Here is a 25195-nt window from a genome sequence, read left to right as displayed (position 1 = left end):
AATCCTGCCTGCTGTGCCCGCCTCTCACCCCCTCACTCGGGCACCCCGGGGGCAGGCTCCCCTCTGCTCTCTCCCATTGCTGGCCGACTTTGTATTTCCTCCGACAGCGGGCTTCCCTTCCCGGGCCTTTTTTACCCCCCTCAGATGAGCATCCCCCTCCCCCCATGGCAGTGACCCACAGTGGGCACGGTGTCTTGGCTGGGGCTGGGAGGGAGGGGGGGCAATGAGAGAGACAGAGAGAGACCTTTCCCAGGCCCTGCCTGTTGGTCTTGCATCCACAGGGTGTGACTGACTCACTCACTGCTTTCTCTGTGTTTCCCCTTCCCCCTTTCTCCCCCTCCTCTATTTCCCCCTTCCCCATTTCTCTATCTCTCCTTCTCCTATCTCTCCCCTTCCCTATTTCTCTCCCCTCCCCCATCTCTCTCCTCCCCCCGTTTCTCCACGCAGGCGATTTTTGAGATCATCACGTCCGAGTTCTCGTACCTGCACAGCCTGGGGATCCTTGTGACCGAGTTCTTGAAGTCCAAGGAGCTGAAGGGGACCATGACGCAGATGGAACACCACCACCTCTTCTCTAACATCGTGGACGTCCAGGGGGCCAGCCAGAAGTGAGTTCCTGGGCCCTGCGGCCTGGCTACTTTGGGGAGCCCCAGCAAAGTGGGGGAGGCGGAAGCCTCTGGGGCGGGTGCTAAACTGCGGCCTCCCGAGAGAGGCTCGGCCGACGGAGACCCCGGGCCAGTCCCAGGCCCCTGAGAGCCACAGGAACCCCCCCAGAATTCATCTGGCCTGAGCCGTGGACCCCCGGGAGTGGGCGGGGCTCTGGGGAGAGACTCACCTGAAAGTGAAACCTAGAATTTCTTCCATTTTAAAACATGATTCACTTTACCAGGGTCCCATAAAGGGTTCAGGATTTAGAGAAAGCAGATTAACAGCCCCGAGCCTCGCACAGCCCCTTGTTCTACAGAGCAGGGATGTGACTTCCAGGGTCACACAGGCTGCCCCTGAACCAGCTCGGCTCATGGCAGGGAGCCCAGAGCCACCGTGCCCAAGTTCCCCTGGCCTGGGATCGGTTGGTCCTGGCCCGGAGACCCTGCTAGGAGACAGCGTGGCCCAGGGCCGAGGAGCCAGTCACAGGATTGGAGTTCAAATCATGCTCCTGGGAGGCTGAATACATTGCACCCGGGGGGCCCGGGGGGTGGGGGGGGGCCCCCCCCCCCCCCCCAAAGGGGCCCCCCCGGGGTGGTTTTTTTCCCCCGGTTTTCCCCCCCTTTTCCCCCCCCCCCCCCCTCCCCCCCCCCTTCCCCCCTTTTCCCCCCCAAACTCTTTTTCCCCGTTTTCCCGGGCCCTTTTGGGGAAACCCGGGAGGGCCCCCGGGAAAAGGGAATTTTTCCCTTGAACCCCGGGGGGAAAAGGCCAGGGAAAAACCCACCCCCCCCAACACCCTTGGGTTTGGGGGGGGGTTTTCCCCGGGCCCGGGCCCCGGGCCCAAAGGGGGGGCCCGGGCCCCCGGGGCCGGGTTCCCCTTCCCCCTTGGGGGGGCCCCAAGACCCGGGGGGGGCCGGGGAGGCCCAGGAAAGGGGAATTCAAATTTTGGGGGGGCCCCCTTTGGGGGGGGAAAATTTTTAAAAAAAGAATTTTTTTTAAAAAATTTTCCCTTTAAAAGGGAAAAAAAAAAGGGGGGGGAATTGGCCCCCCCCCCCCAACCCTTTTTTTCCAAAGGGGGGTTTAAGGGCCCCGGGCCCTTTCCCGCCGGCCGGAAACCCAACCCCGGCCCTTTTCCCCTTGGGGTTGGGGGGGAAAACCCGGGGGGCCCCCGGGCCCGGGGCCCCCCGGGGCCCCCCCGGTTGGGTTTCCTTTTTTAAAAAAAATTCCCCTTTTGGGGGGAAAAATTAAAAAGGGGTTTATTTTTTTTAAACCCCCAAACCCCCCGGGGCCCCCGGGCCCCCCGGGGCCCCCAGGGCCCCAACCCCCCCCCGGGTTTTTTGGGGGGGAAAGGGGGGAGGGGGGCCCGGGGGGGGGGGGGCCCCGGCCCCCCTTTTTGGGGGTTGGGGGGGGGGGTTTTTCCCCCGGCCCGGGGGGCCCCCCGGCCCCCGGGCCCGGGGGAAATTTTTTTGGGGGGAAGGGGGGCCCCCCGGGGAAGGTTTGGGGCCCCCTTTTCCCCCGGGCCCCGGGGAAACCCGGGTTTAGGGCCCCCGGACCCCTTGGGGGGGGGGGCCCCCCCGGGGGCCCCCTTTGGTTTTAAAATTGAAAGGGGGAAACCCGGGGGGGGGGAAAACCCCCGGCCCCCGGGGGAAGGGGGAAAAACCGGGGGAAAAGGGAAACCCGGGGGGAAGGGGAGGGCCCCGGGGGGCCGGCCCCCCCGGGGGGCCCCCCCCCCCCCGGGCCCGGGGGGGGCCTTGGGGGGGGGGCCCCGGCCGGGGGCCCCGGGGGGGGGGGGCCCGGGGCTCCCGGGAAAGGCCCCCCTTTCCAAATTTGGGGGGCCCGGGGGGCCGGGTTTTGGGCCCTCCCCCCTAGGGGTTTTGGGGTTTTCCCCGGGAAAGGGGCCCGGCCCCCCGGGGGGGGGGGGGGGGGGCCCCCCTGGGGAAGGGGAAGGGAAGGAGGGGGGGGGCAGGGGGCCCCGGGGCCCCGGGGGGGGCGGAAGGGGGGGAAAGGGGGCCCGGGGCCCTGGGAACCCTTTTTCCCCGGGTTTTAAAGGGCCCCCCAAAGGGGCCTTTAAATTTAAAGGGGTTTGGGCCCGGGTTTAAAAAGGGGTTTTGAAGGGGGGGGGAAAAAAAATTTTTTTTCCTTTTTTTGGGAATTTGGGCCCAAACCGGCCCAAAAGAAAAGGGGGGGAAAAGGGGGCCCCGGGGAAAGGGGGGGGCCCGGGGAATGGAAGGGGGGGGGGTGGGGGGGGCCGGAGGGGGGGGGGGAAAGGGGGGGGGAAAAAAAAAGGGCAAAGGGGGGGGGAAGAAATAAAAAGGGGCCCGGGGGGGGGGCGGAAAGGAAGGGGGGGGGGCGGAGAGGGAAAAGGGGGGGGTTTTTTTATTTTTAAAAAAAAAGAGGGAAAGGCCCCGGGGGGGGGGAAGGGGGGAAGGGGGAAACCCCCCAAACCCCCCCTTTAAAAGGGGGGGGGGAAGGGGGGGGGGGAAAAAACCGGGAGAAAAAAAAACCCGGGGTTTGGGGGGGGGGGGGGAGAAAAAGGGGGGGGGGGGGCCCCCTTTTTTTGGGGCGGGGGGGAAAAAGGGGGGGGGGGCCCGGGGGGGGGGGGGGGAAAAGGGGGGGCCCAGGAGCCCGGGGGGGTGGGGGGGAACCCCGGGGGGGGCCCCCGGGGGGCCCCCCAAAAACCCGGGGGCCCCTTTTGGCCGGGGGCCCCCAGGTTTAAAGGGCCCCGGGGGCCCTTCCCGGGGGGGGGCCCCCCGGGGCCCCCCCCGGGGGCCAAACCCGGGAGGGGGGGGGGAAGGGGGGGGCCCTGGGGTGGCCCCCGGGGGGGGGCCCCCCCCCCCGGGGGGGGGGGCCCCGGCCCGGGGGGGGGGGGGGGGGTTTCCCCCCCCCCCGGGGGCCCCCCAAAACCCCCCCCCCCCCCCTTTTTGGGGCCCCCGGGGCCCCCCCCCCTTTTTGGGGGTTCCCCTTTCCCCCCCCCGGGCCCCCCCAACCCCCCCCCCCCGGGGGGGGGGGCCCCCCCCCCCCCCCCCCCCCTTGGGGGGGGGCCCCCCGGGGGCCCGGCTCCCGGGCCCGGGGGAAGGGGGGGGCCCCCGGGGGGGGCCGGCCCCAAAGGGGGCTTGGGGCCTTTCCCGGGGGGTTGGGGGAACCCAAAAAGGTTAAGGGGGGCCCCCCCCCCTTAAAATTTAAACCCTTGGGGAAGGGCCCGGGGGGGGCCCAAAGGCCGGCCCGGGAAACCCCCGCCCGGGGGGGCCCCGGGGTTCCCCGGGCCTAAAAGGGGGGCCCCGGCCCCCCCGGGGAAAAGACCGGGGGGGGCCCCCCGGGCCAAAGGCGGCCCCCAACCCCCGGGGCCCCGGGTTCCGGGCCCCCCCCCCCGGGGGGGGGCCCCCCCGGGGCGCCCGGGCCCCGGGGGCCGGGTTCCTGGCCCCTTCCCCCGGGGGCCCCCCCCAGGGCCCCCGGGGGGCCCCCCCCCCGGGGCCCCGGTTCCCCCCCGGGGGAAACCCCTTTCCCCCAGGGGCCCCCCCCCCCCTCCCTCCCCTTTTCCCCCCCCCTTTTCCCCCCTTCCCCCCCCCCCCCCTCCCCCCCCCTTCCTTCCCCCCCTTCCTTTCCCCTTCCCTTCCCCTCCTTTTTTCCCCCCTTCCCCCCCTTCCCTCCCCCCTTCCCTTCCTTCCCTTTCCCCCCCCCTTCCCTTCCCCCCCCCCTTTTTCCCCCCTTCCTTCCTTCCCCCTTCCCTCCCTTCCCCTTTCCCTTCCTTCCTTCCTTCCTTCCCCCCCCCTTCCTTCCTTCCTTCCTTCCTTCCCCCAACCCCCCTTTCCTTTCCCTTCCTTTTTTCCTTTCCTTTTCTTTCTTTTTTCCTTTTTTTTTTCCTTTTTTTCCCCCATTCCCTTTTCCTTCCTTCCCTTCCTCCCTTTTTCCCCCTTTTTCCTTCCCCCCCCCCCCTTCCTTTCCCCCCCCCCCCCCTTTTCCTTCCTTCCTTCCTTCCTTCCTTCCTTCCCCCTTTTTTTTTTTCCCCCCCCCCTTTTTTCCTTTTTTCCCTCCTCCTTTTTTCCCCCCCCCCTTCCCCCCCCCTTCCCTTCCCTTTCCCCCCCCTTTTTTCCTTTCCCTTTCTTTCTTTTTTTCCCTTTTTTCCCTTCCTTCCCCTTCCTTCCTTTCCTTTCCCTTTTTCCCTTTTCCTTCCCCCCCCCCCCCCCCCTTCCCTTCCTTCCCCCCCCTTCCCTTCCCCCCCCCCCCCCCCCCCCCAAACCTTTCCCCTTCCCGGGGGGCCCCCCCCTTCCCCCCCCCCTTTTTTTTTTTTTGGGGGGGCCCCGGGGAAGGAAGGGGTTTTCCCCCTTTTCCCCCTTTCCCCTCCAGGGCAGACCGGGTTTGCCTCAGACCCCACAGGCCCCAGGGAGCGCTGGTGTGAGGCGGCTGGCCCTCCTCTTCCTCATTGCCCACAAAGGCAGGACTGGGGAGGTCCAGAGCACCCTGGGATGAGCCCCGGCTTGGCCCTCCTGGGACCGGATCCTGCCTGGGCTGTGTGCTCATACCTAGGAACTCAGTTTCCTCAAAATTTAATAAGGAGATAGGGCTCCATGACCGCTAAGGTTCCTTCTGGCTTCTGGCAGTATCTCATCAGTGGAGTGCACTTGGGGACACTGAAAATCATCCCTTTTTTAAAAATAGAAAATCATAGTTGGATAATGTCAGAACTGGGAGGGCCCTTAGAACCTGGGAGGCGGCGGAGGGCCCTTGAACCCGGGAGGTCAGGAAGGGAGGCCCTTAACCCGGGAGGTCAGAGGGAGGGCCCTTAAACCCGGGGAGGTCAGGAGGTGGGAGGGCCCTTAGAACCCGGGAGGTTAGGGCCGGGAGGGCCCCAGGCCCGGAGGTCCAGGCCGGGAGGCCCTTGGGCCCGGGAGGGGTGGGAGGGCCCTTAGGAACCGGAGGGGTGAGGCCGGGAGGGCCTTAGGAACCCGGAGGTCAGGCCGGGGGTTGAACCCAGGAGGTCAGAGCTGGGAGGAAGGGGGAGGAGGGTATGGTTTGGAACCCACCAGGATGTGGCTCTGGGACAAGGACAGTCTGCCCATTGTAGCCATGGCACCTGACAGGGCAACTAAGCCTGGGTGGGAAGCAGCCTGGCAGTGCCCTCCCTGTTCACACACTAAAACCTCTCGGCCCTCCAACCCACCATAAAAGCGGAGATCATAATCACCCCCGCCCCCTCAGCGTTGTCAGATGAAGTGCGGTTGGCCCTGGAGAAGGCAAAACCCTTACCCTGAGGAAGGGAATTCTTCTTCTTCCGTTGGACTGTCGCCCTCCTTCCTTGGCACCTCCGTTTTCTCCATCCAAAAGGAGAGGGTTGGTTCAGTGGAGTCTTTTCCAGGTGTTGATTGGACTGGCCTCCCTCAGAGGCGGACGGAATTCCGGCCTGGACTTGGGAAGGCCAGAGTCCAAATTCCTATCTGTGTGACGCGGAGTAAGTCCCTCTGCCTCAGTTTCACCATCTGCAATCCGAGGGTCCCGGCAGCCCCATCCCCACGGCCGTTGGGAGCCCCAGCATCTGGAGAGCCTCCCCCGGGGAAAGGCTGCTTCTTTAGGCCAACCTCCCCTCCCTCCCCAGGTTTTGAGGACCTGGAGAAAAGAAAAAGAAACGCCCGGTCACCGACATCACACATCCCGAGGCCCGCCTTGAACCACTTCCACCCCTACGTGGCGTACTGCTCCAACGAGGTCTACCAGCAGAGGACGCTGCAGAAGCTGATGTGAGTGTCCAGGCCCTCGGGAGGTGGGCCAGGGCCTGCAGCCGGTCCGGCCCCAGGCCACAGCGGGAGACCCGAGTTCAAATCCTCATGACCACAAATAGCTCCTTTTAAAATTCTGACCTCAATTCTCCCTCATTACAGCAAAAATGCAACTTCGGGAGGAGAGCAAAATCTATCCAGAGCATTGGAAAGGGACTCCTGTTTGTTGATACTTAGAAACCCGAGTGGTGAGCCGAGGACAAAAACAAAAGGGAGGCTTGGGGAGGAACCCCCTTTGTTCCTTGGGTTTCCCCCAGAAATGAGACTTGGACCGTTCTCTGTTAGATTCTCTTAAATAAGCCAGACTCTGACCCAGGCAAGGAAAAGATCCTGCCTTTAAAGGCTTAGAGTCAGCTCCTCCTGACGTCCTCCCCCCAGGCGGCTGCTGCTGCTGCTGCTGCTGGCTTTTGTCTGTCCTTCAGTCGTGGTTGTGAGGAGAGCTCTCTGTGTGTGTGCCCTTTGACCCAGTGGACTCACTACTGGGCCTGTATCCCAACGAGATGCTAAAGGAGGGAAAGGGACCAAATGTGCAAACATGTTTGTGGCCCCTTTTGTAGTGGCCAGAAACTGGGAACTGAGGGCTGCCCATCAGTGGGGGAATGGCTGAATAAGTTGTGGTATATGAATGTTATGGAATATTAGTGTTCGGTAAGAAACAACCAGCAGGGGGATTTCAGAGAGGATTGGCGAGACTTACATGAACTGATGCTGAGTGAAACAAGCAGAACCGGGAGATCATTGTACACGGCAACACCAAGACTATACGATGATCAGTTCTAACGGATGTGGCTCTTTTTAACATGAGATGATCCAAGGCAATTCCAATAGACTTGGGATGGAAAGTGCCATCCACATCCGGAGTGAGAACTATAGAGAACGAATATGACTCAAAGCACAATATTTTCACTTTTTTGCTGTTATTGTTTATTTTTCTTTTCATGGTTTTCTCATTTTCTTGCACAACATGACAAATACAGAAATATGTTTAAAAGCATTACACATCTTCATTAACCTATATCAGATTGCTTGCTGTCTTGGGAAGCTGAGTGCTAAGGAAGAGAGAAAAATTTAGAATGCACAGTCTTACAAAAACGAATGTTGAAAACTGTCTTTAGATGTATTTGTAAAAATAAAATATTATTGAGGGAAAAAAGAGTTCTCTGTGCTGGAAGAAATATAAGGACTAGGGTCCTTAGGGACTTCAGCCCCTCACAAGGCATTAAGTCAGAAGGAGTTAATTCGCACGTTTTTAGTTGTTATAATATTTTCCGGCCCATTCCTGATGTCTTTTCCTCTATTGGTGATGTATTTATTCCAACTACTGTGGATCTGGCTAATGTCCGTAGCGTCACAAATGACTCTGTCCTTGAAGAGGGTTTTTGTCTTTAATTCTCAGGAACTCCAACTCAGCTTTCCGAGAGGTCCTGAAGGAAATCGAGAGGAGACCAGCCTGTGGGGGCCTGCCCATGATCTCTTTCCTCATCCTCCCCATGCAGAGAGTGACTCGGCTGCCTCTCCTGATGGATGTGAGTCACAGGGTGATAAGAATGATGATGTGCATGGAAGTCAATAGTGTACTGCACACTTTCTCAAGAATTGGAGGAGGGATGAGAGGGAAGGAGACAATCTGGAATTAATTTTTTTTTAGTGAATGTTAAAATATTTCTTGATGTAATTGGGAAGTATTTAATGAAAATTTTTGTAATAAAAAAAAAAAAAAGCAATGATAGTAGGATCGTGAGTCCAGAGCTGGACATCTAGGTGAAGAGTGGAAGGCCCACGGACACCGAACGACAACTCTAATGTCACAGGTGTAATACACCTTCAGAGTGGGGTTCAAATTCAGGTTCTCTGACTCCAGATTGCTATATTCTGGTCCTTCCCCTGGACTTATGTTTGGCTTTCTCTTCTAAGCTGCAGATCTCAGATTATAGACCTAAGCAGCACTTAAGTGACTTGCCCAGGATTTCATAGGTAGCATGTTTCTGACTGGGATTTGAAGCCAGATAGCTCTGAATCTTAAGTTTAGGGTCCTATCCACTAATACCATGGTGGAAGGCCTACTTGTTAAGCCCCTAAAATCTTAGTGTATGCAGGGTGAGGTCTTTGACTTGAATTTGAATTCTTCCTTGTATACTTAGTTGCTGTGTGACTCTGGACAAGTCAGTCTTATCTCCTGCCTCAGTTTCCTCAACTGTAAAATGAAGATAATAAGAGTATCTACTTCCCAGAGGATCAATTGAAGTAATGATTATAGATGCTTTGTAAACCTCAAAGTGCTCTGTCAGTACTATTATAATTCATTCATGTTAGGTCTTTCTCCAGATTTGGGAAGGCGCCCACGAGGGCAGGTTGCGGATGGGTTGTGTTGGAAGGAAGCGGGGCGCGACGCCAGATTTACTGCTGACACGCCAGATAGGACTCTCTTGCCCTGGGTCAGCCAGGCCCACAGTTTGGGGTAGGGCTGAGGGCCGCAGCTGGCTGTGCAGCCAGTGGGAGGTTGTATCTCATTGCCCCTTTGTGGGCACACAAACACTAATTATTCTCCAAAGCCAGCCGGGCAAGAGAGAAGTGGGCGGCTTGAAGAGCAGGAGGAATGAGCCCTGTCCCTTGCCTGGACATCAGTGGAGTTTTCCTGCCCCAAGAAGGACTCTGGGCTGTGGATGGTCAGCCTTGAGGGTCCTGAGCCAGACCTCCAAGCCCTTATGAGCCACATCTAGAGGCACCCTTGATGTCCTCCAGATCAGTGGTCTCGGGCCTCCCAGAAATGGGCAGCCCTCCTGGACCGCACCTGCACGGAGAGACCTTCTCTGCACTCACCAAGCCTAGGCTCAGGGTCAGGACTTCCTCAGTCCTCAGCAGGACGAGTACAACAGCTTCCTAATGGTTTTTACTGCTTCCAGTGTCTCTGATCTCTTCCCCAATTTTCAGTGGCTCCCTATTGCCTTAGGGATAAAGCATAAATTCCTTAGTCTAGACCATAAATCACTCCACCGTTTGTCAGCTTTCTGTTTTCTGGATTTGTTTCTTTATTCATTCACATTGCAGCCAAAACTGGCTTCTGGCTCTTCTCCAAAAATGACATCCTCCTGCACAGGCTCTAGGCTGCCGAGTCTGGAACACACAGTTCCACTTCCACGGCCTTTTCCTGGTGCCCCCCAACTGGGAGAGATTGTGGTTCTTAAATTACGTTAATTTATTTTTTCGGGTAGCATCTGCCACTGCCTATAGAATGGAACCTTTGTGAGGGCAGCGACTGTTGCCTTGTCTGTGTTCTCTCTTCCTGGCACAGACAGGAGTTGTTTAAGAAATGTTTGTTGGATGAGTTGGATGAGAACTAGAGAGAGACAGACAGACAGACAGAGATATGGAAATGAAAAAACCTCAACAAATTTAAAAGGATTTGATACCATAACGTTCACTTATTTGTTAGTCAGAGAAATGTCTTATTTGTGTTTTCTCCACAGAGTCATACTATGATCCACAGGGTGACCAAGCTCATCCTAACATTATATGTAGCTCATAGAAGAAGGGAAGGAGGGTGGGAAGAAGGGGAGGGAGGGAGGAAGGGATGGAGAGAGGAAGGAAGGGAGGGAAGGAGGGAGAGAAGGGAGGGAGGGAGGAAGGAAGGAAGGAAGAAAGATTGATTAGAAGATTGGCCTCCTTAAGCATTTTCTTAAGTCAGGCAAAGGGCTAAACCCAGGGGATAACAAGATAAGCCCTGTCCTCAGGATGCTTACAATCTTTTTTTGTTTTGTGTTGTGTTGTTTTTCATAATTGCTTTTTATTGTTCAAAATACATGCAAAAATTTTTTTTTCAACATTTATCCTTGCAAAACCTTGTATTCCAAATTTTTCTTCCTCCCATTCCCCTCCTCCAGGACAGCAGATAATCTAATATATGTTTTAGCAATTCTTCTAAACATATTTCTACATTTATCATGATAAACAAGAAAAATCAGATCATAAAGGGAAAAAATGAGAGAAAAAAAAAAGCAAGCAAACAATAACAAAAAAAGGTAAAAATACTATCCTTTGATTCACATTCAGTTTCTACAGTCCTCTCTGGATGCAGATGGCTCTCTCCATCACAAGCCTATTGGAACTGATCTGAATATCACCTCATTATTGAAAAGAGCCACATCCATCAGAATTGCTCATTATATAATCTTGCTGTTACCGTGTACAATGTTCTCTTGGTTCTACTCACTTCACTTAGCATCAGTCATGCAAGTCTTTCCAAGCTTTTCTGAAATATAGGATGCTTCTGTTCTATTGGAAAAACCACATAGAGGTGCTGGAACAGCTGGATTAAATATGTTTTTCTTCTGTGGAGTTTCCAGCATGTTGAGAACCAGCTCAAACTACTGATTGTTAAATTTTTTGGGTGAGCATTTATATCAGGGAAATTAGCCAACTTCAAGAATATCAGGGTTTGATCTATTGTTTTGCTGATTCTCTAGACTAAAAAGGTGATAGAAAAAATATTAATAACACAGATTGGATATAAAACATAGACTGGTCTTTGAGCATTTGCCCAGGGCCCTTTATGTGGAGAGCCATTTATTAAACATTCACCAGCACACCCCTGGGCCTTTTCAGACTTGGGAGTGATGAAGTGCTTGTGAATCAATTGGATTTGGTTGGGTGGCTCAGAGTCTGCTTCCTTGTTTGGCCCAGAGAATGACTTCCGTCCCCCAGTTCCTCATTCTTTCCTCTTATATCTGCTCCAGACCCTGTGCCTGAAGACCCAGGGCCACCCCGACCGATGTATAGTTGCCAACCGAGCTCTGAAGGCCATCAGCAAGGTGAGTAGTGTTTGGAGAATTCCATTCTGGAGCATCTCCCGTGCCCACTGAGTTACCTAAAGCATTTTGGGATCCTCCCTGCCTTTTCTCCAGTCCCTTTGGAATCTCTGTCCCAGTCTTAGGAGCATAGCAGACTAGACCCTCATTGCCAGCCCTTCTCCATCATAGACTCAAGGAGGAAGGTGGGGAGTGGCTGGTCACCCCCTCCTCCAGGTTCCCATCACTGTTCACCAGCTGCCAATCTCTCCGTGTAAGGGAGAATCAGATCCAGAAGGGGATTTTCCTTGTGGGTTCCCCCTCCCTTTGAAGGATGAAATAATCACTAAGGCCAATCAAGGAGTGATGAGCTGCTCTCAGGAGGAGAAGGGAGAGGAGGGTTGGGGACTTCCAGCAGCTTCTGAATAATTAAAGTCTCCCAACGCACACCTGATTTGGGCTGTTCTCCAGCCCCTCATCTCTATCCTCTCTCTGCCCAGGTGGTCCAATGAAAAACTTTCAGTTTCTGCCTCTTGACTTCCACTCACATATTTTGCATCAAGGCTTGTCCCTCTGGTTTCTGTACTTTTTTTGGGGGGGGGGGGGCAAGAGTATACACTGCCATTCCCCCTTTTACCTGGACTCCTCCTCTTGATGACCTCAATCCATCCAGAACCACAGTCCAGTCTTGGATTTCACCCCCCTTCCCTCAGCCCTCGGCTCCATTAGGTCTTAGTTGGGAGGGTTCCTGGATAATGTTGGCTTACAAGGTTACCAGCCTGGCTCTGATCTGCCTCCTGCGCCCACGTTGTGTTGACAGCTGGTGAAGCAGTGCAATGAGGGGGCTCACAAGATGGAGAGGACAGAGCAGATGTTCAACCTGCAAACACAACTGGACTTCAGCAAAATCAAGGTAAAAGGTCTGGTACTGAACTGAGGGGGAAGCATCTCCCAGGCGGCGTCGGGCTGCTCCGTGTATAAGGAAACAAAAATGTTAAGTGATGGTGTCTAAAATCGGCTTAAAAAGCATATATTAACTTAATGAAGATATTTGTTTTCCATCGCCTTGGTTGGCTGCCAATTCTACTTATTGGCGACTGAGGAGTTTGCAGAGAGAGAAACAAATGCTTCCCTTTCTCCTTATTGCTTTGAGCAGATCTTCCTGGTAGTTGGGGTCAGTTCAAGTCACTTAGCCTGGGAGTTCACAACCCCACCTTGCATATTGATGAATTGTGTGACTGTAGCCAAAGTCACAATTCCTCTATGACCCCCAATCTCCTCTTCCTTAAAATTGGGATGCTAATACCTTTAGCAACGATCTCATCGGGGCAGCTAAATGGTGCGATGGTTACAGCACCTGGGCTTCAAATACAGCTTCAGACTCTTATGTGTGGTCTTGGGCAGGTCACTTGCCCACTGTCTATCTTAGTTTCCCCATTTGTAAAATGGAGATAATAAGAGCACTTACCTCTCAGGGTTATTGGGAGGCTCAAATGAGGTAATATTTATAACGTATCTTGCAAACTTGGAAGTGCTACATAAATACCAGTATCTGGATATCCTCTTTTTATTATCATTACTGCCATCTTTAGAAATTGAAAGAGTCGGTGTGTGTTATTGCTGAGCAGCGCGCATTTTGTTTTTCAATTTGTGAGTACTTGTGTTCTCTCCTATCCCATTCTAATCAAAAACTCTAGGCTCTGCCTGAAAATAAATAAGTATGAAATGAAGGGCTTTCTTTCCCTTTTTATTTAATCAATAGGTGTAGTCAAGCAAAGTGCATTGTCATATTGGTCATGTCTCCAAATGTGGATGTCTCTCCTCTGCCCATCCCCTCTGTGTCAGGAGGTGGGGATCGTGCTTCATCATCAGCCCCCTGGAATCATGATGTATCTATCATGGGATGGATCAGACCTTCAGGGTTTCAATGAAGTTGTTGTTGTATAAATTGTTCTCCTGATTCTATACACTCCATCCCATCCATGACCCTTGGAAGATCCTGGAGAAGCCACGGCAGGCCTGGAGAGGTGCCGTTTATGGGCTAAATGCAGACCGTGACCTTGACTTCCACCTCTCACAAAATCCGAGAACTTGTCCTTAAAGTTTGGTGAATGTTTGGAAAAGGAAGCAGCTTCAGCAAGAGCGGGCCCAGCCAGACAGGGTTACTAACTGGTCGGTCGGGCAGTGCCAGAGGGAGCGTTTACCAGGATTTTAGTGAGTTATTTGAGAAAATCTCTTGTGTGATTGTTAGAGAAAAGGGGGAGAGACGCGGCCTAGATTACAGTTCGGTCATACAGACATAGGTCTTGCTCGGTGATTGTTACAGGAAAGGGGGAGAGACTCGGCCTAGATTATAATTCAGTTACACAGTTCCAGGTCTGGTTGAATAACCAAACTCAAGGAATTAAACCCTAATGAATTCCTTTTTTGATGCCTGAATACTCGCATCTCAGTTCTGTGCCTTGTTCCCTATTGATTCTGTCTGTAGCTTGTTGGCATGTGACTGTTTGTACCTCTGTCTTCCCCAGGAGACTGTGGGCATTTTGAGGAGAGGGCCATGCGCTTGTCTTGTGTCTCTTAGCTAGCCTCGGCCTTGTAGGTGCTTAATAAATGCTTGTTGACTCGATGATTGGAGGTTTCTAATGGAGAGCTGCAGGGACCTGGGCTTGACTCGATGCCGTTTAACACTTTTATCTGTGATAAAAGGCTGGCAGTTGCATGGAGAGGTAGCTAATGCTTCCCTTACTCCCTCCAAGAAAGGCATCTCTCTGTGTGTGTCTCTCCTTTTCTCTTTCTCTTTCTTCTCTCTCTCTCTCTCTCTCTCTCTCTCTCTCTCTTTCTCTCTCATATATGAATGGCATCTAATAGAGAATAGAAAGTCTGTTACTTGGGCTCAGAGTACAGACTGGAGGGGCTTGGTTTCATTAGCTGTTCATATGAAAACGATCTGGGGATTTGAGTGGACTGCAAGTGAGCTGTGTGAAAGCAGCATGCTGCAGCAGCCAGGGGAGGTAAGATGGCCATGTGTTTCATTAAGGGAGGCGAGATGGCCCGTGGTGGGAAGCTGGGAGTCCCACTGCCCAGGTCAGATCACATCTGGAGGCTGGCACACAATTCTGGCCTTCACATTTGAGGAAGGGCATTAATTTCTAAGCGAAGAAGCAGCCAGAATGGGGAAGGGTCTCCCCATGACACCATGTGGAGAACAGTTGGAAGAAGTGAGATGGGAAGCTGTGGGAGGAGGGTCTGAAGGGCAGGTACGTGGAAGGACTTCATTCTTCTTGGCCCTAGGGCAGGACCAGAAGCAGTGGGTGGAATGTTCAGAGAAGTTCATGGAGGTGTGAAGGGAGGAAGGGCTTCTAGCAGGGAGCTGACCCTAAGAAGAGTGGGTCAGAGTGGGGGGAGGAAGATGAGGGTGGGGAGGAAGAGAAAGATTGAGAAAAAGAGAGAACGAGCGCACTCTCACAGAGGGAGGTGGAGCACAGAGCAGTGAGTGGATCCCAAAGAGGGCCATTTCTTCCTTTACAAAGTAGAATTAGAGTTTTGGAGTTGGAAAGGGCCTCAGCGAGCCCACAGGTGGGAAATGGCGCACAGCCCTGACAAGCAGCGGCCCGACCTTTGCCCCAAGAATTCCAGGGAAGGCCGGGCCTCTGGCCCTGAAGCCAGGTACAGCTCCCAGGCCGGGGCCCAAAGTGGCCCCTTTCTGTCTCCTCCCTCTGTCTCTCTTTCTGCCCTCGGGGGCCAAGCACAGGGTGTCCTTCCATAGGGAGCTGTCTAGTCCGGGCAGCCTGGGAGGGGTAGAAGCGACAAGGAGGCAGATTTTGGTTCCTATGAGCAGCATCTTCCTAGTTCTGCTCCCCCAGAGGGTGAATGGGGGGATGTTGCTCAGAATATAGTCTCCCCCCTCACACACGCTGGAAGTCTTCCAGCAGTCAATAAGAATATATTAATCACCTCCTCTTTGCTAAGTTCTGGAAATCTAAAAATTAAAGTTAAGCAGTTCTCCCGCCCTTGGAAAGTTTCCAATCTGTTTAGAGGAGAACGGCTGGGGACATGAACGTCTATAAACCTGCATCAGTCCTGCCTCGGGGATGGTGTAGAGAGAATCTGTTTTCAGGATAACCCTTCTGGGGACCAGGGACCCCAGCCCCAGGGAGAGGGCCCCTCCAGCTGAGGAGCTTTACTTCTGGTGGCATCTGCATGTCAGCTTAGCTCTTGGTGGACCCCACAGGCCCCTGCTTCTCCCTGAGGAAGCCCGCTGCCCTGCCAGCTCTTGATCTCCATGGAGGAGAGGAGGGCCTGTAGAGGGGCCTGGGGGTCACAGGGCTCAGAGGACTTAGCTCAGGGTCCCAGATACAGAACTAGATTTCCTGCATCAAACAGTTGGAAAATGCTACATTTTGGAAGTGGTATTTTTTTTTTCCCTAAAAACAGTATAAAATATTTCCACCAGTTAGTTTAAGCAAATTGTTTTCATTGGGCTGGATTTGAATCCTGGTTTGGCTACTTCCTTATTCCTGCCTATTTACCCTCCAAAGGAGCTCAGGGTTGGCATGGTGCCCAGGACCCCCATTCATTCTACTCCTTACCATCAGGGTGCCTTTAGTAGGGGAACCTGAAGGGGAGGGGAGGCTCACACCCTTGTGCCCTAAATCCTGTTGTCCTGATGTTCTCTGGAGCTTGCGAACATCTCTTTTCTAATTCTGAAATCAGATTTTCTTCACCTTTTTTAAAATGTGGGTGCAGGGCTCCTGAACTTCTTTTTGTACAATGGACTCCCACATTCCAGTGAATCCAAAGACCCCTCCCCTCTCCGGTCCTTCCAGCTTTCAGGGGCCACCTTTAGGCTCAGCCCATCCACGAAGCCCCCTTCCACTTCCTCCACATGGTTCTACCATCTTTCCCTCATTCCAGAGTGCTTGATTATGTTCATTTAACAAATACTTACTGGACATCACAGTATTTAGTGTAGCAATCACTGAGCTTTTTAAATACATAAAATAAAAAACAAAAGGAAATCACTTATCCTAAAATGTAGTTGTTAAGATAGTCAAATGGAAAGGGGGTGGGGGGACCAGTCCTGCCTGTGACCCTGATTTCTTGGATCACCTGGGGCAAGCCCTTCCAGAGCTGGACCTCCTTTCATCCCTGCCCCTTGACCCCTGCCATTATTTCACTTGGGAGACAAATGAACAAATGTTCTTCATTCTTTCTCACACCCACCTAGGCTGATGTAAGACCCAGCCCCTGTAGTGCAGACCCTCACCCACCTGATCCAGGAGGCTTCTCCTGGTTCCTTCCCCCACCACCCCATTACTTTCTATTTAAGTACACAGTTGTCTCCCCACTAGAATGTGAGATGGGGTGGGGGTGGAGGAGCAATATACAGGATAGGGACCGTATTTTTTCCCTGTTTTTATTTCCCTAGTTCCCAGCACTCATTAAAGGCTTGTTGACATTTGTCTGCCTGAATCACTGTAACTTCCCCCAGCCTCTGGCTTGAGCCTCCCCCTGTGCTCACCCATCTTGTCTGCAGCACCCCCAGACTGTTCTTACCATCATGTGTCTTCCCCTGCTCAACAGCACTTAGTGGCTCCCTTTGGCCCTTTTCAGAATCAAATTCCTGCTTTGTGCCAGGCCCCCACCACATTTCCCACTTCTCCCCTGGGCCCTGGGTTCAAATCCAATGCCTGCCCAACATTGGGTAAGCCTCAATGCTTCGTTCCCTTATCTGTTAAGGCTTGGGTGGTTTCTAAGGGCTTGTATTGTAACATTCTCTGATTTTACGTATAAGAGACTAGGAGCAGATAAGGACGATTAAGATGGCGCCCCTGCCCTCAGGAAGCTCCCGGGATGTAATCCGACAGTTGTACCAAAGTGAGAGTAGAGGGCAGGAAGAGGAATCCCCTCACGCCCCAGCTCTGGGGAGAAGAGAAGGCCGGGGGAGGGTTCTCGATTTGGGGAGCTGAGACATCTCTGGGCCACGTTCTGTGTTTTACAGCTGAGGAACCCAGGAGGTCCAAATGGGGATCCAAAATCCTCTCACATCCAGAGCCCCCTTGTCTTTCCACTGCAGTCCTTATTCTCTGCCTGTTAATCATTCCCCAACTGTTTGGGGTTTGGGTGACTGACTTCTCCCCTGTCCAAGACTGAAAAGTCCCTTGACTTAGAGTCAGAAGGAGAAGGCGGCTCCTTGTCCAACCTCCTCCTTTCAGAGATAAGAATGTGGTAATCCTCACAAAGATCTTGTTGTCTCCTTCCCTCAGCCTCTCCCTCCCCGGTCTCTGTCTCACTATGTGTCTCTTTCTCTCTCTCTCTCTCCCTTTCCCTCTCCCTCCCTTTGTCTGTTCTTCTATCTCTTTGTTTGTCTCTGTCTCAGTTTCTCTTTCTTTCTGTCTCGGTTTCTCTTTCATCCTCTCTCCCTCCCTCTTGTTTCCTCTCTCAATCTATTTCTAACATCATTGATATCCCAACAACTCATTCTTGCACCTTAACAGAAAGTTTCCCTGTTATAAGTTCATCTGAACAAAACAAATCAACACACCGGCCGTGTCAGAAAACGCAGCCCCGTTCTGCACCTGTGGTTCACCACCTTCCAGCTGAGAGGCAGGAGACATGATTCACTCTGTTTGCTGAAGATCCAGACACAGACAGTCAGAGAGGATGAAAGAGGAGCAGGGAATTTTTAAAAAGAAAAAATTTTGCGCTCTGAGTTTTCATTGACTTGCCCAGGGTCTCTGGGCCAGGAAGTGGTCCTTGGTTCTTTGCTTTGCCCTCAGCCCCTTACTTAGGAAAGTGACCTTGTGGAGTAGGGGCCATCACATCCATTTTGCTGGTGTGCAAGTTGAGGCATAGGATTAAGTCCAGGGAGTCTCTGTTAATGTCTGGCTCTGCCCCCATCCCCCCCTTCCCCCCAGGCCTTCCCCCTGATCTCGGCCTCCCGGTGGCTGCTGAAGAGAGGGGAGCTGTCCTTGGTGGAAGAACCCAGCCTCTTCCGGAAGATCTCCAGCCGGCCCACCTGCTACCTCTTCCTGTTCAACGACGCCCTGATGGTCACCAAAAAGAAGAGGTGCCTCTGTCCCCTTCCTTGTGAACTCTGGGGGCGGCGGGAGCAGGTGGGGCACAGAGGGACAGCTAAGGGAGGTCCTGGCCAGCCCAGGCTGGGAGCTGGACAACCACACCCCACATTCTCCCATCACCTTCCATCAGAAGTCTTGTTTGCCGAGCTCTTCCTTTTGTCTCCTTCCCAAACAATAATCTCTGGGCCAGGTTTGTGTAGCCAACCCATAGGGACCATCTCCTGAGAACTACCCCAAAGTGGGGCTGTCACTCGGGGATTCCAGGGACCTAATGGGATACCTGATTGCCTTTAGCTTATTGCATTTCGGAACCCCCCAACTCAAGAGTTCCACTGGCCTTTGCCTCCCTGTAACATTGATTAAAAACAGTGAGAGCCAGTATTTATAGAGTGCCTGCTGTGTGCCAGGCACAATAGTAAGCACTTTACAGATAATCTTTCAACAACCCTGAGATGCTATCACTATTCCCATTTTACAAATGAGTAAACTGAGGCAAACAGCGGCTAAGTAATTTTCCTAGTCAGACTCAAATTCATTTCTGTCTCTGAGGCTGACATTTTTGTCCATGTACCAAGAAGAGGACAGTGGAAGAAAACAAGGATTTATTAAGCACTGACTGTATGCTAGGAACTGTGCTAAGCCCCAGGATACAAATACAAGCCAAGGAAAGTTGAACCCTGCCCTCCAGAAGCTTATATTTGAACAGGGAGGACAGCATATCAAAGAGGGCAGGGTGTGAAAAAGTGGGAAATGCGATTTTGAAGTGTGGAAAAATAAGATCTGGAGGGGAATGCAGGCTCCTGGAGGAACTTCCTTCTCTCCTTCCCTCCCTCCCTCCCTTTCTTCCTCTTTCCTTCCTCCCTTCCCTCCTTCCTTCCTTTCTTTCTTGCCTCTCTCCCTCCTTCTTTTCCTTCCTTCCTCCCTCCCTCTCTCCTTTCCTCATTCCCGGCAGGGTGCTGGATATGGGGTTCATTCAGGGGTAAGAGTCATGGTGGGAGATGCCATGGAGACTGAGATGACGTCCAGTCCGAGGTCTCACTGGTCCCTTTGCCCTTTGGCAGCGAGGAGCACTACGTGGTGATAAGTTACGCCAAGATGGACCAAATCCAAGTCAAGAAGGTTGAGCCTGATGAACTCTTACTGAGCGGAGGGATCAATCGCAGCTCATCCATCCCTTACCCCTTCCAGGTGACCATGCTGAAGAACAGCGAAGGGAAGCAAGAGCAGATCCTGTTGTCTTCGGACTCACTGTAAGTAGACAGCGGCCACAGAGCTGGGTGCAGCCACTGACCCTTTGGGTTGATCTGATGGATATTATAGATGGCTTATATCCCAGGACCTTACTCATGGATTTAGAATTAGCAGGGACTGTGGGGAGTAACCAGACAAGGAACGGAGATTGTTTTACCCAGGATAATCCAGTATGGCTCCCGACTTCAAAGTCGCAGCTTTTTCCATGGGACTGGGAATAAAAGGCTTTTATACCCACACATACACCTAAGAATGGGGGTTAATTACTATAAACAACAATAGAGAAATCCCCCCCCTCCACTTTGGGGAAGGATTTAATGAGTCCGATTTTGAACATGTTATGCTTGTGGCGAAGGTGTCCTTTCATAATTTAATAAGCCTTTGATATCATCTAAAGCTGTGTTATTGGATGTAATTTTGAGTCGATCTGTGATTATATTGGAATAGGGAACTTCCAGTGAAGACATTTCCTTCTACCAGGGCACCTGGATATGGTTAAAAAGCAGTTTCTTACACTCTCTGCTGGTCAGCACCAGCCCCGACGAGCATCTGGAATAGAAAAGGGCGCAATTAGCCAACAAAAATATTCTGTTGTCTCTGGATATCAAGGAACATGGGAGAAGGTGGAGGTGCGCATTGGGCCTTTTTTCTTCATGAAACTCACATTTGAGTCTTTGGATTCCATGACAGAAATGTTGTATTTGGCATAAAGATCCCCAGGACGCATTTTCTATTGAAAATTCCCAGCATTACAAGTGTAGGACTTTCCCTGCATAGCATCGCTATCCCTGTGACCATTTCTGATTCCTGCTAAAACACACTCTTGTTTTCTTGTTTTCTTCTGTTCTCAAGCTCCTAATTGCTGTAAGTCTCCGCGCTTTGATTTGTCTTCAGTTTATGGGCCTCATCAGTTTTTTTTTCAGCACTTTGCATATACATTTTATATATATATATATATACACATATATACACACACATATATATATATACATATATACATACACACACACAATTATATATATAATTTATATAATTGTAATTCCACAATTTAACACAGCCTTTATTTTTGCTATTAGAATTCTATGACAACACTATTTCAAAAAATTAAATAAATCTTTTAATATTTTTACCTCTCAAAAGATTTCTTCATTTCTATTATTTGCAGAGAGGTAACAGGAGATGTGACCACTTGTTGGACATGTGGAAGAGAGGACTCTTGGCTAAGTCTGGGTTAAGCTAAATGACTTCTGGGGTCTCTTTCAACTTGGATCCTGGATAGCTACAAATCTGACATGTCAGACACACAGAAATAGGATGTTTTGAGGCTTTGAAGCCCCAAAGTTACAGCATAGGATTCACAACTAGAAGAGGCCTGCAAGCACAGTTCCCTAATTTTACAGATGAGGAAACTGAGTCCTAAAAAAGTGATACAGGTGTCAGAGGCAGGATTTGCACCCAGGCTCTTGAACTCCAAAACCAGCCTTCACTTCTTGTCTTCATAATTGTATTATCCAATACAGCAAGGTCCCAGTTAGTGCCGAGAGTGAATGCCTTGAGGTGTATCTGAGTTGAATTACTTCCAAGGATTTAAAGTTAAAATTAAGTAAAATATGGCCATTGGTTCCTGCCCAGTGGAAGCAGGAAAATGAAGTCACAATTTGTGACCACGGTGGGGAATCCGTTATTGGCACCAAGCAAGCAATTCCAGACTCATCAAGTACTCCAGGCCCACCTGCAGCCCCGAAGGGCTCCAGGTTGGAGCTCAGACACCTGATGCCAGAGTCAGCTCTTTTTTAATGGGTTGGAGTCCCAACCCTGCGGTTTGTGGGACCCTGGACAAATCTCTGTCTCTGTGTTTCTATCTCTCTCTGTGTCTCTGTCTTTCTCATTCTTTGTACCTTCATTTCAACCTCTCTAAAACCAAAAAGTTGGGCCCAATGAGCCCCGAGGTTTTGTCAACCTTTAAATGTCTGTCCCGGGTGCTCCAGAGTCTGATGGCTTCCTCTCGTGCCCACAGGAGCGACCGGGCCCGGTGGATCACTGCCCTGAAGCATAAGGAGAACCAGGAGCAAGGCCTGGCCAGCAAGGGAGGTAAGAGTCGGGCCTGGGAGAAAGGGGGGGAGGAGGAGGCCAGACCGGGGCAGGCGGCTCGGCCCCCTCCCTGCAGCGCGAGTGCAGAGCCCTGGCTCCTGCCGAAGGAGCTTTCAGCAGGTGGGAGTCAGGGAGCGGGAGAGCTCAGAGTCTTCTGAGATGAAGCAGAGGAGAGGACGCTTCTGTTGGAGCCGGAGTCAGAGCACTGACCGCCTGGGCCCAGGGGCCTGGGCCTGGCTCTGCCCCCCACCATGAATGCAACAGAGACTCCCCCCTTGCTTGTGGGTCCGAGGACTCTGCCACTGCTCTGTGCCCCAAGTTAGGCCTCCCCGGGAGGCTCATGTAACTCAGCACAGATCTGTGTGTATGTGAGTGAGTGTGTGTGTGTCACAGTGCCAGCCCGTGACCGCTCTGCACGGCTGGTTCTCCCCCTACCCGCCCGCTCCCAAGCTCAGCCTTTCTGTCCACTACCCTTGGGGTTGGTGACCCCTCTCGGGGACCTGTCCTTAGACCCACATTGCTTTTCTCTCCTCCGTCTCCCTTAGGGTTCTCCCCAGCTTCAGTGTCTCGGGCCCGGTTTCTGATCCATCCCAGACATTCAGACTCAGTGTCCTGGACATGCTTCAGCCTCCACTTGTCCAGACCAGACTCTTCCCTCCACACCCGTCTCTCACACCCCCCATTTCTGGCATGGATCCCGCCTTCCCCCAGTGACCTCCATACATACAACTTCAGGGTCTTGCTCAATTCCCCCCCCCCCCTTACTGCACGGACCCTCTCCGTTTCCCAATGTCTTTACTCGCAAAACTGCCCCCTTTGCCCTCATTTTTCACTCAAACTAGAGCTTTCTCATTCCGACTGGTATTCATCCCATTTATCTTCAGCCCAGTCCTAACTCTCTGCTCAGTAATCCCAGGGACGCCCTCTGACCTCTGGGACCAGCTCCAGACGCGGGTGTTTGGCATTTAAAGTTCTTAGGGCCGGCCCCCACTTCTGTTTCCCTTACATACTCTGTGTTCTGCCAGACTGGCCTCTGCGCGCCCTCTCTGGTCCTGTATCTCCCACCGCAGTGTCCCCACGAGGGCCCCTCAAACACCACCTTCCCCGGAGCCCTTGACGAGCCCCTCCCCATCTGTGTATACGCATAACCTTGGGTGTGGTGTCTGCCTCAGAACCTAAGGGAGAGGGACGGCTTCCTTTCGTTTCTGCCCCAACCCAGTGCCCAGGTAATAGCTAGAAAACAGTAGGTGCTTGATAAGTGCACATGAGTCTGTGTGCCTCTTTAACTGGAGGTCTTTCCTCGCCTTCCCTCTGCGCGGGGTTAGGCGGAAGGAGGCTTCCCAAAGTGAGACACTGGGAGACAAAGGAGCTGAAGCTTCTGAGCATCTGCCCAGAACCAAGGCAGGAGATGCTCCCTGGGCGCCCTCTGCTGGCCCCGTGGTGTGCAGCACATCCAGGGCCGGGCCCCTGCTCTCCCCAAGCCAGCCAGAGAGGCCCGAGGCTGCCCAGGAGGATCGGGCTCCCGGGGAAGGAGAGAACAGAATTTCCCCTTGGCCCAGCGGCCTTACTCTCTCGTCCTGGTTCCGGACTCGGGCATCTTCTTTACCTGGGGAGCGACCCAACCTCTGAAGGTGGAGGGCAGCGAGGGGCCCGCTTACTGTCAAAGCCCCTGTTGCGGGAGGGGAGGGGAGGTGTTAGCCCTCCTCTCCCATAGAGTCACAGGCAGGAAGAGCCCTGTGGTTCCCAGAGTCCCTTAGCCAGTGGCAGAGGTCTTTTCTTTGCTCTTCTCTGTCTGCTCTCCTCGCTTCCCTCCCGCGTCCCCAGCCCCAAACTCCTCCTCTCCTCCCTGCCACCTTTGCCCTCCCTTCTCCCCTACTTCTCATCCTCCACATGTCCCCTTTATCATCTTTCCCGTCCCCGTCTCTCCTCGATTCCTGGTCCTGTGCTCCTCCTCCCACCGTTTCCCCTCCAGTTTTCTGGCAGCCTCACACCAGAGGTTCAGGGGGCCCCGGACCCCTTCTTTTCTCTGTCAGAAGCACCTGAGTGACGCGTCTCCATTCTTGCCCTCAGACCTGCACCAGGTGGAGATCACCAAGGCCTATTTTGCCAAACAGGCCGATGAGATCACCCTCCAGCAGGCAGATGTGGTCCTGATCCTGCAGCAAGAGGACGGTGAGCTTCCCGCCGACGCACCCCGGCCAGCGAGCTTAGACACACTTTCCCTCCCTTCACACAGCAGACAGATGCATTGTGGGGCAAGCATCGTGTGGGTCAGATCCCAGTTTAACATCCTAGAGAAAGTTATTGATGACTGCCCCTATTTCTCTAGAGCTTTGAGGTTTATACACTGCTTTTCGAACAGTAAACTGGTGAGGTAGTTAATATCAATGTGTTAATGGTCCCCATTTTACAGATGGGGAAACTGAGGCTTAGGGAGATGAACTAAGTTGTCTAAGATCATAAATGGGAGCTTTAAGCTACTCAGAATTACTCTCCTTTCTAATATGTCTTTAATAGGGAAGTCCCCTGGATTCCTGATCCATACGGGGACCCTGAGCATTTTGGGATGGTACCCAGAGCTGCAAACACTTAGGAATGAGCTCGCCTTTCTCCCTCCTCCTTTTTATAACAGGCTGGTTTTATGGAGAGCGGTTGCGCGATGGAGAGATTGGCTGGTTTCCCGAGGACTACGCCCAAGCCATCACCAGCAAAATGGCCGTGGAGGGCAATGTGCGCAGGATGGAAAGGCTCAGGGTGGAGACAGACGTGTAGGCGGCGCATCAGCCTGTGAAGGCTTTCCAAGTCTTTGTCTAGGGCTGAGAGTTTCAACAGACCATGAGTTTCCCATCAGACCTCTCTTCTCCAGGACTTGCAAATGGTACCCGCGAGCCTGCAAAGCCTTTCCGGGGAATCTTTGGGATCCCAGTCACCAGCAGTAGGAGGGGCGCCCCTTCCTGTTTACCTTTTCCCTGGGCCAGTTTTGTCCTAATGTTGAAAAGGCTGGCCACGTTTGCTCCCCCTCCTGTAGATTCCTCCCTCCCACCCGAGTTCCAGGCTGCCCCAAATTAACTTGTGGTGAGGCCTCTTTGGTTGGGCCAAAAGGTGCCTCAGTAGGTACATCCCACGGCCACGCACCTGTCTTTTTACTGCTGAAGTTCCACCCATCACAGTTCCAAATGTGACTTTACAAAGGAAATGCTTAACGTTTTCCAAGGAGAAAAGCAGGCCCCTGCTTGTGGATAGGAAGTGGAGGTGCTAGAGGTCCGAGTGGATGGGGGAAATTAGGCCATCTCTGCCCTTCTCCAGGCTTCTCAGCCCAGCCGGCCTCCTCTGTCATCTTACCCACGGTCATTGCATCCACTAGGATCTGCCTTTTTCCCTCCTTCCCTTGGCCTCCGAGTCGTACTGGGTGGTTGTGGGGGCCCAGAAGGACTTGAAAGCCCCAACACTGGCCCAGAGGCCGAGGGACGAGCACTGGACTGTGTACATTGTTGTATATTGTTTTTCTGAGAAATGTAAAAGTCATTAAAATTATTTCATTAAAACCCACTGTTTCCTAAGGCTTCTGTAAACC

General features: G+C 53.1%; 1 protein-coding gene across 1 annotated transcript in view; it reads left to right on the top strand.

Moving 5' to 3' along the window:
- Positions 1–25166, top strand: part of ARHGEF16 (Rho guanine nucleotide exchange factor 16) — a 54118-nt gene extending 28952 nt beyond the window's left edge. The window contains exons 6-15 of the mRNA XM_031961566.1: positions 448–610; positions 6236–6377; positions 7813–7942; positions 11150–11224; positions 12021–12113; positions 18118–18269; positions 19341–19529; positions 21548–21621; positions 23692–23793; positions 24254–25166. Coding sequence (XP_031817426.1) covers positions 448–610; positions 6236–6377; positions 7813–7942; positions 11150–11224; positions 12021–12113; positions 18118–18269; positions 19341–19529; positions 21548–21621; positions 23692–23793; positions 24254–24393 — 1260 coding nt within the window. The 3' untranslated portion in view covers positions 24394–25166. The remainder of the gene's footprint in view (positions 1–447; positions 611–6235; positions 6378–7812; positions 7943–11149; positions 11225–12020; positions 12114–18117; positions 18270–19340; positions 19530–21547; positions 21622–23691; positions 23794–24253) is intronic.
- Positions 25167–25195: the final 29 nt, after the last annotated feature.

The sequence above is a fragment of the Sarcophilus harrisii genome, chromosome 3 (assembly GCF_902635505.1).
Source record: "Sarcophilus harrisii chromosome 3, mSarHar1.11, whole genome shotgun sequence".
NCBI lineage: Eukaryota > Metazoa > Chordata > Mammalia > Dasyuromorphia > Dasyuridae > Sarcophilus > Sarcophilus harrisii.
This window is presented reverse-complemented; position numbering and strand designations above follow the sequence as displayed.